The 13,691-nt window shown below is 44.2% G+C and overlaps 1 protein-coding gene across 1 annotated transcript in view; it reads left to right on the forward strand.

Annotated features, from left to right (window-relative positions):
• Positions 1–241: 241 nt before the first annotated feature.
• The window catches only part of LOC118103478 (activin receptor type-2A), a 37,105-nt gene continuing 23,655 nt past the window's right edge, over positions 242–13,691 (forward strand). The window contains exon 1 of the mRNA XM_035150474.2: positions 242–1,275. Within this exon, the coding sequence (XP_035006365.1) occupies positions 1,221–1,275 (55 nt within the window). The 5' untranslated portion in view covers positions 242–1,220. The remainder of the gene's footprint in view (positions 1,276–13,691) is intronic.

Here is a 13,691-nt window from a genome sequence, read left to right on the forward strand (position 1 = left end):
GGGATGTTTGATAATGAAAGATCCTGAAAATGTGTTTCTCTTGAAGTTTATTTAAGACTCTGTGGGCATCTTTCCAGGTAAACACGCTCCAAGGGGAAACATCAGTCGCAGCCCATCTGCTTAAAAAAAACAAGGTTGAAGAACTTATCAAAATCTCATCTCATGTTTCCATTTCACCCACTTTTATTTTGAAAACCTCTCCCGGAAGCTTCCCACCCGAGTTCGACGCTCTTGCCGTGGGTCGGTGACGCCATCTTGAAAATTGTCCCGACCAGAGGATGCGAGGAAGGAGGCGGACTCCGCGGGGGAAAAGCTGCTCGTCCTGAACTCGATCGCTCCGCCAGCCACACGGATTACCGGCGGCTCCTCAGCGGCGGTTGCTAACATTTGAGAGCGGTCGTTGAATTCAGTTCGACGCGGGGGTTTAGGGGGAAAGGCCGTGCGACCCCGCTTCGGAGAGAGAGGGCTAACGCGGCGGAGGGAGGGAGCCTCTTCATCGGTTGTTTTTTCCTGTCGCGCGCGCGGGGGGGAGCGGACGGGGCTCTGGTTGTGGCCGGGCAGCGTCGCCGGACCGCCGGGCGAGAACCGACACTTCCGAACGCGGAATACGACGGCAGCCGCACACGCTTCAAGAGAGGGGGGGTACGGGACATGATCATTTCGACGCCCTTTTGACGTTTCTCCCCCCCCCCCACACACACCACCACCACCACCACCTCCCAGCTTATGCGACGGAGAAGTTTGATCGGAGAGCAGGAGCGCGCTCGGTTTCCCAGTCCGATGGATGTTCGCCCTGTCCGGCTGTGGCTCGCCGTCGCCGCCCGGGGAACACCGACACCAGCAGGCACCGGCGCCGCTTCACAACAATGCTGCAGCGCTGGCATGTCCCTGACAGCCGCGGCTTGAGCGCCAACAAGTCGCCCTCCATTGCTCGTCTGTAAAACCTGGAAATACCAGCAGCCATCAGCTCTTCATCCTCTTCCTCCTCCTCTTCCTCCAATCCTTTTTTTGAGGGGGGGGGGCGACAAGTGGTGTTTTTGGGGATCTTCTGGATTTTAGGATCTTTTTAAAGATGCTCTTCCTGCTGAGACCCTCGGAGCAGCAAGACATTTGATTTGACTCGTTTGTTTTTGCCGGGTTTCTCTTTTTGTGTGTGTGTGTTTAGTTTTTTTTTTTTTTTTAATTCTCTTTCCAATCAGTGGATCCGATTCGGATGGAAAATGGGAGACGCCACCAAACTGGCCTTCGCCGTGTTCCTCATCTCCTGCTCTTCAGGTGGGTGTGGAGGATGCGTGGCTTGTTTGTGGGGCTGTGGAGAACTGAAGTGTTGTTACATGTGCAGAATGCAATGAAGCCCTTGTTATTTTGGGGGGGAGTGCAGTGCAATGCAATCCTCTGAGTGGGGGGGCTTGTGTGTGTGTGTGTGTGTGTGAGAGAAAATGCCCCTCTTCCCTTCTGCTTTATTATGTTTTTGCAGCCTCCATGTGCTGATGTGCATTGTGGATTTTTGCACATGTCAATAGGGGGGGGGTCCAAGATGGGGGCCTGGGGACCTCAAGGGGCCCCTGAGGAGATCCACCACAACACATGTCTTCCTTTTCCTATCAGTTTTTTTTTTTTACAAACAAACAAATACAAGGGGGCACGGCAGCTTGTCTTGTCCTCACTTCAACCTTCCAACTTGCAGTGTAAACACATGAAATGAAGCTAAATCTCACATTAGACGGGGATGATGCGAAGTGAACATCAGTGGAGTTTGAATACATTTTCTTTCACGTCTAAAACTCAAAGCGAGAACCTTGTATTTATAAGAAAAATATGCTTTTATTTGCAGGGATACTTTAGATATATCATATCTGCATGGGCTCTAAAGGTCACGGGAAGTTTCTCATTAAAAACATAAAGAAATCTCCTCACAGCAAAGCAATTTTCAGGCCCCGTGAGTCTGTGTACATCCATTACATATTCTCTTTCCCCCCCAAGGGTGGATGCATAATGAATGTCAGCGGGGTTGGCGAGGTGATGCTAAGGAGAATGGGGTTAACCCAGGAGTGCTGCTGTTCCTGCAGCGCACATTGGTTACGGGGATGTGGGTGGACTCAAGCGTCATCCGCTGCGATTGGGGGAGCTGCTCGTGCAGGTTTTATGACATCGATTGGCATTTTCATCCTCCCGGTTGCATATTTGCCCGTTTTTTTCCCAGGCTGGATATCTGAAGAGAAATGTGATCTAAACCAACAGTGTTAAGAAAAGAGGCTGTTATGTTAAAATAACGTATAGTTTTAGGGTTTAATTGTAGGGATTGTAAGATTTTTTACAGGTTGTAACGTCTTCCAACTTTTTAAAGCTAATTTCCAAATTAAAACGCTCTCTGTCCACACAAGTGATTTTGCTCCGTATCAGGATCAATCCCCTAAAAACACACATTGGCCATTTGTACACCGGGCCTGTGCTTGCAGGTGTAAACAGGAAGTAGATTGTCTACTCTGCAGTCGGTTGCTTAGTTACCTAAAATACTTCGAAGAGAAACAAAAATTGTGAAAAGCAAGACGAGGGGTTTCTTATCTTGGACCGGCGACGAGGTGGAAATGTTACAGACTGTAACACTGGTAGTCGAGTTGTGCCTGATAAGAACCAATCAGGAAGCGAAAGCAGGATCTGCGTCATCGTTTCGTAATGTCCGTTTTGATGGAGGGTCCAGACGACATTGCTCTCTCACTTTGAAACTACTAACAGGGCCAGCAGTATCTCAAAACCCCCAGACTAGTGTGGGGGGCGCCAGGCGTAAACGTACCCACAGTGAGGCGTTTTTAAAAATAAAACAGTCGTAATAACCAGATTGACACATTTGAGATCAGGCAGTTTGCCAAACGCGGCGTCAAGAGTATAAACGTTACTGGGGCGCCTGAGCCTGAAAGTGTTTGTTGTGATGCGAGTCATCATGTGGCAGATATTCTAACCGGCGCGCTTTTAATTTGCGTGACGCCCTAAATAGCAACTTGAACAACTCTGCACGCAGCGATGGTTTCACCGTGTTCGTGCAGAGCTCAGTATAACCACAGAAACCGTGTGAGTTGGAATATATAACTGTAAAAGAGAACAGCTGAATATTTCCCGCCTTTTGTTGTTGACTAAATTCCTCCAGACGCTAAAATGTTATTTCCCGTCGTTTGCCCGATTGTGCAACTCAACTAAAAGCTGCTTTCCGGGTTGTTTAGAAGTAAACAGCAGCGAAATTACCTGGCTTAAAAATACCCATTACGCCGTCATAGCAGTTAAGACCTGAGAAATGGAAGGGCAAAAAAACATAGAGTCTCAAGTTGCAGCAGAATTGTCCTTTAACGGCGAGCCCTGGGGTGTCTTTGAGCATTTGAGTAGAAATTAAAAGGCTTCTTAAATACAGTAATGGCTGGTGTTGGTTGGAGTGCAGCGCAGGTGCCGCCTGCGTCGCACTGTGCAGCACATGATTATTCCACTTGCTCATTACGCTCTGAAGTGGGAAATGAATGGTTCTTATTTGCGGAGGAATAATAATCATCTTGAGTTTTGCACAGCTCGGGGGCGAGCGACACAGCGAAACCTCCGATAAAGGACGGGGCACTCAGAGCGGAGGGGTTCGATTTGATGAGATCTGTAACGACACCCCCCCCCCCCTATTTTCAGGGGCAATATGATTATTGTTTTTGACTATTATCTGATATTTTTTACAGGGCAAACATTATTCGACATAGATAAAGTTAAAATGAGCATTATTGTTTACAGTTGTCTAATCAAGCCTTTGGAAGCTGACATAAGGTGCTTTTATTTTGGAAGAGACCTTGTTTAATGTTGTATTCAGCAGCTGCCTGGAGCTTCTGATCCATACTTGCTCGAACACATGGTGGGTCGAGGTGTGCGTGCCAGAGTTTTGATGTGACGAGAGAGCAAAACAGGCTTCTTGTGTAAGTTCCCTTGCTCCGTGTTGAGTTTGAAAACTGGAAATTGACATTTCACGTCCAAGGGGAGCTTTAGAATGTGACGCTGCTGCTGCTGGCGCCCCGGTTCATCTGTTTTTTTTAAAAGGTGACCTCTGCCTCAGATCCAACGTGAGCTTCCACTGCGAATTGTAAATATTTACTGAGCTGCCCTGTGGCACATTCGGATCCTGTCAGATTTACTGTGAGTGTGAGCTGAAGCCGAGAGAAACTGAGCAGTGATTAAAAAATTAGACGTGTGATCAGATCATGGCCCAAACGATCAATCATCTCCACGCTAACCCAGATGGTTAAAGCGAGTAACATCTCCTGTATTTTTATTTGATCGATAACTGCAGTGTCATGCGACCATTTGAACCCATGGCCGTCACATTTTCTCTAATGACTTCTTGAGTACATGTAAATGGATCTAAGTTGAAGCAATAGGACGTGTCGTGTTTCCACGTGAACGCCCCGCTGGTAATCCGTCACCGGCGCCGCAGGTCATACTCCGGTTTAAAAGTCGTGTCCTGTAGGTAATTTGGTAAAAAAATGGTCGTTAAGCTTCCTGCATGTTTCCACCACGGAGGCTGATAGCTGGATAAGTGGAGTCTCGTGCTCTGCCTTCACATTTGCCCCCCTTCCCCCATCCCCCCTGTTTTGTTCACTGCAGCAGTTTCACACAGACATTGATCCTCTTGCATGCCAGTGTAAGGTTACATCAATATGGCGAGGATGAAGCGACTCTGGGGTTGTGTGTGTGTGTGTGAGTGTGTGTGTGTGTGTTTTGTTTTTTTAAATCCTCAGCAGCACAGCAGATCTGATGATGCAGTTTCGGCTCTGCTACACACCAGACTCCACTTGTAACGGTATCTGAGCTCAGTCGCCAGACCAGGGCCTCTTGTGTAGGAAAATTAACATTCACCAGTTGCATTAATTGGGAGAATTTGTTAATTTGTCTGCCACCTCATTGAACTTCATCGTCATCGAGCTAGATGCTAAATCTCTCATAGCTCCGAGCTTGGTGTTGTGACGGTGACCGCTGACCTTCCAGTAGAGGAAGATAAGAGACTATATTCAGGTTATTTTCATTTAATGGCATCAGTTTTATCATAATGATGAACCTCAAAACATTAAATATCTTAAAATTTGAAAAATTGGAAGATATTTAAATACTATTGTTTTACGCAGGGACGGAAACTACCAATTCTTTAGTCAACAAATAATTTATAACTAATCCAGAAAAAGAAAACAATTGTTCAGCCAAGGTAGAGATTTTGCCTTTGGCTTTCCTGGGTAAGATAGACACCATTATTCATTAGTTTACTTATAAAGCATCTTTTTATTTATTTATTGTTAAACCAAAAACCCAGATACACAAAATTCCAGGAGTTTGACCTGAAATTGAAAGTGCTGTGACACTGTCCTCTGACTGGAAATTTATGTTTACTTATGGCTGATTATTTAATATAAAATCATGATAAATCCAAGGAATTAATAACACAAGCAATGATTCCCATTTGGGAAATATGTACCTGTCATTTTAATAAATGAAAACAAATGCCACATATCTGTCCTTGACACTGACATGAATACATTTATTGCAAAGATGAATATTTAAATCAACTTTAAAGTGTAAAAAACTGGAGGAAATTGGGCCAAAGTCATATTTTCTGTGGTGATTTGTGTCAATTGAGACTTTGGACTGTGACTAAACCACACTTGTACCCTTCTGCTGCAGAGTTTTAGGTGTTTCCGAGTATGGGTACTAACTCTGTCACATTTTCTTCCACCTATCCATTCCTAATATGTTCCCTTGCATTATGCATTAGGCTCTGAAAGCACAGGTGTATTTGTTAAGGCCAGATGTAGCCTCGATATCCCATTGGGCCCAACTAGCCACACTGCTTCCTCGCAGGGCCGTGTATCATTCTGTGCTCGAACATCATTAAAAAAAAAACAAAGCGCCGCAACCGATTTGTGCTCATGGAGGTGAAATGGTGACCGGTGACGGCACGTTGCTGGGTCCAGCTGGGGGAATTATGACCCTCCACCAGTCGGAGCACTGGTTAAATTTAGAGCGCAGCCAGGTGTTTTGTGCTTTGTGACATAAATGGCTTTTGTGTGCAGATTTTTGGTGACAAATTGGGGTGGTCACGGTTGTTTTTGTGAATGCGTGCAGTTTCGGCACGGATGTTGAGGACATTGCAGTTTGGATGAGTTAAATTAGTGTTTTCAAGGTGGAGGCCAATGACACGCAACAAAAAAAGACTAAAAAGCTGGAGCCAGTTGGTTTTATTTCTTTATTTATCATTTCCGCTGATATGAGCCTTTCAAAGACATAATGATGTCATTGTTTAAGTTTGCCGATATGTTGCATATAGGATAAATTGTGGTAAACTTAATGTCCATTAATTTACACAAGGCATTTGTGAATCCGACTAAATGACAATAGAAAGGAGAGAGAGAGAAGTGCGGTTGACCTTTAGAAAGTTCAATACTAAATCATGTTTTTAACCGCTTTCGAAAAGGGCCTCAGGCTTCGTGAAAAGCACTTGCCACATTAATGACTATCTAAACTTTCACTGCAATTAAGAATCATCAAAACACCATTATTGCTATTGAGGGGATTTTCTTCCTTAGCCGCGATTTGTTTCAACTTGCTCCCGGTATCACTGGGCTGAGCATTGCCACACACGCCAATACACTGAAGAAGAAAAAAAACCCACCACAGAGGTAAAGTAATTAGAGGAAATCGTTTGAAAGCCAGTTAGGTGTAATTTTTTTTTGAGGCTGACATCATCCGATGCTGCAGATCTTAAATACTGCAAGCAGGTCAAAGCAAATGCAAAGAATCGTTTGCACATGCTGCAAGGCTCCGGGTCTTTTTATAATGGCAGCGTGGAAGCAGTGAAGGGACTAAAATACCATACATATTTAATTCAGCTTTCACCTCCTTGGAGGAAGCAGAGGTGCAGGCTCAGAAGAAAAACCGAGGAAGACGGTTCGAGCTGCCATGCCCCTGGATAAAATGATGATTCTGATTATTCTGCTTGATACTGCAGTTATAATGTTATTAACCTCATGATAATCCGACTCCATATGTTTGATCATTCGGTTGATCTTTACACAGTTTAACTAGAGCGATATATTGGTAATTGCTAAGATAATTTGCAGTCTATTTATATATATATATATATATATAATATAAAGAAAATATATAGAAGTTGATGTTGTATTAAATACAAGTTGGTACTTATTGTCAAACATAAGCACTGATAATATTAATAATAAAGAAATCAGTTAGTTAGTTTTTTTTTCTGTAAGTACTTTTTAGAGATTAAAATTGGCTTCCACCTTAAAAATGTTGTAACATTCATTTAATTTGATCCATAAGCGTGTACTTGTCATCTATGGCTTTACTGGATTGTGCCGGTAGGTCATGGAGTCCACCCTTCCAACCGAAAGGTCACAGGTTCGACATCCGCCACTGCGTGTCCTTAAAGCGAAACCCTGTTTGCTCAGCTTATTGCAAGTCATGCCAGATGAGAGCATCAGCTAAAAGCCTAAAATGTAAATGCAGAGGGTGCGTACTCTCTATAATGGGAACTCGATGAATTGCCCCTGTAAACATTACTGACTCAAATTAAAACAAACGATAGGGACGATAATCAGTTTAGGCTTGAAAACAAAAACCATCACCTTCAGTGTTGCAGTGCTTGAGTGATTTGGGAATAACCCTGAGCTTTTAGAGTCTTAAAATTTGAATATAATTTTTAAAAATCTATTCATATCAACTATCAGGATGATTTTATCTTCGTCTTGGCCACTCGATGTGTCGGTACCCCAGAGAACAGTCCAGAATGGTCCTTTACTGTAATTAATGTATCCTGCAGATGTTGCTTTATGTGCTTGGGAGCGTTTCAGTCTAGACAGACTGGCTGCTCAGACGGAGAGGCCCTGCTTTGATCCTTGATTAAAAACTGCGAGCTGTACATTCATCATGCTCTTGTTTCAGGCTCTCTCGAGGGTCCTCGCCTGCTTTACGCTCTCCCTCCTTCCTCCCCTTCGTCTTCGCCCGACACTTGCCAAGATTCCTCCCTGTCATGAAGGTCGCCCTGACCTCTTATCACCAAAACCACTAAAGGGTAGCGGCGTCTTGGGGAACTCGGCGGGGCCAGGTTTGAACGCGGTTCGCTCAGGATACTGTGGGTTTGTCCTCCTGCCATTATTGTTGCTGCCACTTTGCTTTGCTATCTTATAAACCTCAAATAAACCTTTTTAGGTTGCATTGAGCACCAATCATGTAAAGTGCAGACAGATCAACAGGTCAGAATTGAAATCTTTCGACACTGGTGGCTCCCTTTTTTGCACCAACCACCAGTTGGAAATACCAGCGATGCGGATAGGAGATTTGTTCAGACCTGACACTATTAATATTAAACAGGTTTTTCTTTTCAACCAACCAGTATTGACGGGAAAGAGAGTTTCAAAATCTCAGCTGTGCCCGGAAATCACTGAGTCATCATCATTGGTATTGATAGGCAAAACTATAAACCCTGCGGAAACATTATGGTTATTCTCTGCATCAGCAGAGCCACATTCTTAGCTTACCGCACCTGTAACACAATCTCAATTAAAAATACACAAGTGTTGGTGCTTTATTTTGGCGCCGGTGCCTTGTGACCAGTATGTGTCATTAGTTTACACTAAATATAAAGATGAGCCTGGGGTCAGCGAGGTTGTCAGATAGCTGGATGGATGAAAAGGGGGGGGTTGAGGGAGGGGGGGGATTATTGACTCCCTACGTTTATTGGTTTGTCTTGTGCAAATGGGAAGCTGGCGAGTGCAAACAGGGAACATAACTGAACGGCAGAGAGAGCATGTCTCGGGACACGTGAGATGACTCAGAACGGAGCGGTGCATTAGTTTTACACGGCGGCGGCGGCGGCGGCAGCAGCAGCAAGCTGGGATCCAGTGTGGGCCAACCTTGACTGCAGAGTGCATTTCTGCATGCTTTCTTAGAAGGGGTCGGCTCATATGTTTTTATTTCAGGGCCAATATAGATTATTATAAATCACTGAGACAAGATAACAGATATTTGGAACAGATATACAGTGGGCTCCAAAAGTCTGAGACCACTTTTCCGTACATTTGCAGCCCACTCTGCATTTACTGTGGTGTGGAGGGGTTTTTAATATTTTTCAAACATATTTCTAGTTGCTTGAGCTTCTGTATTGGGAACCTCTATGTGTTTTTTTTGTATTTGTGTTTTCTTTTTAATAATAATAAGTGTGCTATGCCATTTAAAAAGAAAAAGAAAAAGAAAAAATCGGCAGATACCTTGGTATTTCAAATGTTTTACTTTTTATTGGTATTTTCATCTGGATCAGAACTCCATAACAGGGCTCTAGTCTCACCCCTGCAAATTTGGCTATTTTCGTTATCACAGTGGCTAATTACAAACTGTACTTTTAAGCTTCCACTCTCCACTTTCTCTTCATCTCTCTGTTTGTCTTTTTGCAGCTCTCTAAGCCAAATATTTGATTTGATGACTGTCCAGACCCCCTGACTTTTAGTCTTCCCAGATTCTGCTTTGTAGCGTAGTCAAAGCTACAGAGGATTAACACGATATGATATTTTGATTAAAAAAAGATATTTGTGATACAAATTGTGAGGCTGCATTTCACCTTGAGATAGGTGCATCCGGCTTATTCAGACGTGGATTATGGAAGATTTCTCTCACTGACTCGACTTGACTCTCCAGGGGCCAATTTCCTTATACATATAATGGAGCGTCTCCACCCCCCCCCCACCCCCCCTCCGTTCTTCAGTCATTGATTGCTTGTTGTATAAAAATGAATTGAAATACCCGCGCCGCAGGCTTTGTGATATTGCAATATCACTGCTAATTCAATATACAGTTCAGCTTTAAGCCCTAGTGGCACTTAACACACCCTTCAAATAAATCCAAACTATTCAAGCACAGAGGGGATTGTGGGGGTAAAAGCAGAAGGGGGTTTTATGCAGATCCTTCTGCGGGAGATAACGAGATGTTTTAAATTGCTTGTCCTGTGAAGAATGTACGGTATGCGGTGGCCGACTGCGGCCCATTACACACAAGGGACACGGGGCTCCACTGGTATGTGCTCCTTGTGCAAACGGTACAGTCGGCGGTGAGAGACCCAGGCACTCTCCTGACCTGTCCGACAACCGGCCCCATCAGTGCTAACTGAGGCGGAGACCAATGGGCGTTTGTCGCTCGGGCATACCAGCGAGGATTAAAGGGATTGGATTCAGTTGCTGAGTGTGGTGGTTTTTAATGCCCCCCACCCCGCTCCCCTCCAACCCCCACCGTGCCCCCTCCTCCCGGGCCGTGGAAAGAGTGCAGTCTTTGTGACCAGCTCACCCGAGCCAACCTGACCACCCCTGCCATGTCACGACACCATCTGATTGAGCATTAGAGTAGCACTCACAGCGAGACCCGGGCTGCTCTGAAAAATTACAGTATACTGTAAAGTAGTGTCTGACTCCGTCAATGCCTCTGTGCTTAGATTAGACTGTTGCCTCTCAGTTCAATCACCTGTACAGCAACAACATTACCACGGCTGCTGGAGAAAATATAGAACTGGTATAATTATTATAAAAACTTTTTTATATTTTCCTCTGAGCTCCTATGTTTTCCCCAGCCTCTTTTCTAGAATACATTTTATGATTTATACCATCAGGTACTTGAGGACGGTGAAGTTATCTCACATCACAGAAATATGGATAGAGCACCAAGGCTGACGGCTTAATAAACTTTGTTCAGTGGGACTTGGGAATCCATTTCCAGGCACTAAAAATGGTGTGCAGTGTACACTCAGGTGTTAACCTCGCCGTGGGCCAGCGGTCTCCAGTGCTGCCTCCGGTGCCTAATGCCTGTGATCGTCAAAACAGCTATAAATGGTGTAAAAAATCTTTATCCAAGGCGGCCAGGAGCTGGCCTCAAGGCAAGTGGTGGGATGCATTTCCAACCGGCAGAGCCCACGTTTACGTGTCGAGGAAGAGAAGAAGGGTGGATGGATAGTGGTTGTAAAAAGAGCGAGTTTGGAATGGATGAGTTATGGCTACATTTAGTTAGTGAACACGGTTTCCTATGGCTGCCACTCGTGCAGGATTTTCAAACATTATTTCTTGCTTCCACTGCTGAGTTTGACAACTTTGCACAAATCCTGCAAGAAAACTAGACGGACACATGTAATCTTTATGTATTTTTTTTCCTAATCTACAGAATTAAACTAACAAACCACCTTAGGAAGAAAGCCTGACAGTCAACCTGATTTGCTTAGTGCTGCAGCCCAAACCAGGCTGACAACATTCGTCGCATGAACCCAGTGTCACCTCAACAGCACATCAAGTCTTTCTCTTCCCTTCCTTCCACGTCGTTGGAATACACCCAGAATCTGTTTTTCTGCCTTCTACATTACAGATAAATAATACTGATTGTTTTAAATACATATGATTATTTTACAATGGCTGCAGCAAGGTGTTAACACTACTGGGAAGAGTTTTCCGCTGAATATGTGGTTATTCACACATTCAAAAGCTGTATTTGGTTGTGTCTTCACTTAGTTATGTGGGGGAGGAGTGTCAAATTGCATAAGCAGCAACAACAAGCATTGCTGGGAAGCCAAGGGGCCAATTCTGCAGACGTCATTCTAACCCCTGGCCTATACCTGCTGAATTCAAACCCTATTCCAAAAGCATCGTTCACGTTTGTTTTTTTTAAGCACTGGTCGCACATATTCCCACACAAACCAGCGCCCCAAGCACCCATACATCACTTCAAATCTGTTTCACGTCTGCCCGGACGCAGATGATAAGTTGATCCTAAGAACAAATTCCATCATAAAGAACAATCCCCGCTCCTGGCAGGCACACAAAAAAGCCTTGATAAATGAGTTGTTTACCTACTTCAGTGCACGCAGTGTCGAGTGCCGGCCTGGCCCGCCAAAATGCCACTTCATTATGAGGCAACAGAGCAGAGTAAAGCCCAGCCTGCCCCTGCGACCAGCCACAGAGGGGAAATTAGATATTTAGTTCCTGTTTTCCTCAGCAATTATCAGGCAAAGAAATACCTGATGGACAGATCATGAGTCTAAACCGTCAATTTTTTATACTGACAGATAACAAGTTCATCCGTACGACTGTTCTCTCTATTTTTTGCTGCGGTTGTGTCGCGGCACCGTGCGATGCAGAGATGACCTGGCAGCGAAACCAGAAACATGAAGGCATCACTTCTCGTGTGATGGAAGGAAAATAGAAAAAAAAGCTAATTGCAACAACACGATCAAGGTTGAATCAAAGTGGTGTTAAGACAACTGGTGATGGAGAGGAGCCAAGTATACATTTATCTACATAGACACGGCTTCTTCTACCTTCCTGGTAGCAGCTGCCTATCGGCCAAAGCGGCTTTAATCGAAATTTCTCCCAACATTTGGCAGGTGGTTGGTGGTCGTTTCCCACCCAGCATGCACCTCACTAGCCCTGGCCACAGATCAGACCAGAACCATCTTCGCTGCATGGCTCCTACCTTGTAGCCCTCGCTTGGCTAATGAAGAGACGTGTGCCAATACGCAGGATCCGATGTAGTTCTCCCTTGTGATTTCTGTCTCCTCTCTGGACATTTGGCGTGTATCTCAAACAGTGGCCATTCAGAGAGAGACTCTCGTCTTGAGTAGAAAAGTGAATTTGAGGTATTACGGGGCCCCGGCTACTTACTGTCTCATGAAAGGAAATGTTTAGAGAAGTAATTGCTTTGGAGAAATTGCTTCCATTGGAGAAATGCGGCGGGTCAGAGAAATGAAGGACAGAAAAAAAAAAAAATTGTGCTGTGCCCATCTGTTTGCACAAAGGATCTTGTTTTCTAAAAACCCAAACATTGCATCTTGGGAGGGAAAGTTTCTAAAGTTTCCAATTATATAGATATAGAGACATACAAGGTTCTTTCAAACTCTGTGTTAAATAATTATGAAGCTTTTAGACACTTTTCACACATTGACCCTCTTCACTCACTTATAAATATGAATTCAGGGAGAATAAAGGGGATTGTTGTTATGTTAACTTTTCACATAAACCTTCAAATTATGGATTCATGCCTTAAACCAGGCTTTCTATATCTTATTCTTTCTATATCTTAGTATTATTTTCAATCTGAACCCTTGCTCATGTTTTTCAAGGTTTGACACAACTTATTCAAAACTTGAATTAATTATATTCATAAATACAATTATAAAGGAAGGCTATGAAAGGGTTATTTAAAAAACTTCTTTAAGTGGAGAGTGTAGCTTCTTTCATTACTGTGCTTTAGTTGTACAAGGCATTACTGCAAATTTACTCAATGCAACATTATGACTGAACAATTCAGATTAGAGAGCTTGAATCGTTTTTCGTGGATATGACTTCCTTTTGAAGCTGGAGGTGAACTCGTGCCAGCAGCGAGCGGTTTTTCACGGCGTGCCTCGCCATCGAAAAGCGATGGCATCACCCTCTGCGTCTTCGTGTCAGGGCCCCCGCTGTAACTCTCAGATTCAGGTTCCCTGAATTGCCTCAATCTAGCATTGACCTATTGGCCACGAGACAAAAGATTGAATTTTCAGAGCCTGCAGATAATCAGTAACCTCTTTTCATCGTTTCCATCTTCGGATTACACACTCTCAAGTGAACTCACATTCCCCCTGTTTTCAGGCGACTTAT

This window comes from Hippoglossus stenolepis, chromosome 24 (genome assembly GCF_022539355.2).
Source record: "Hippoglossus stenolepis isolate QCI-W04-F060 chromosome 24, HSTE1.2, whole genome shotgun sequence".
In the NCBI taxonomy this organism is placed as follows: Eukaryota; Metazoa; Chordata; class Actinopteri; order Pleuronectiformes; family Pleuronectidae; genus Hippoglossus; species Hippoglossus stenolepis.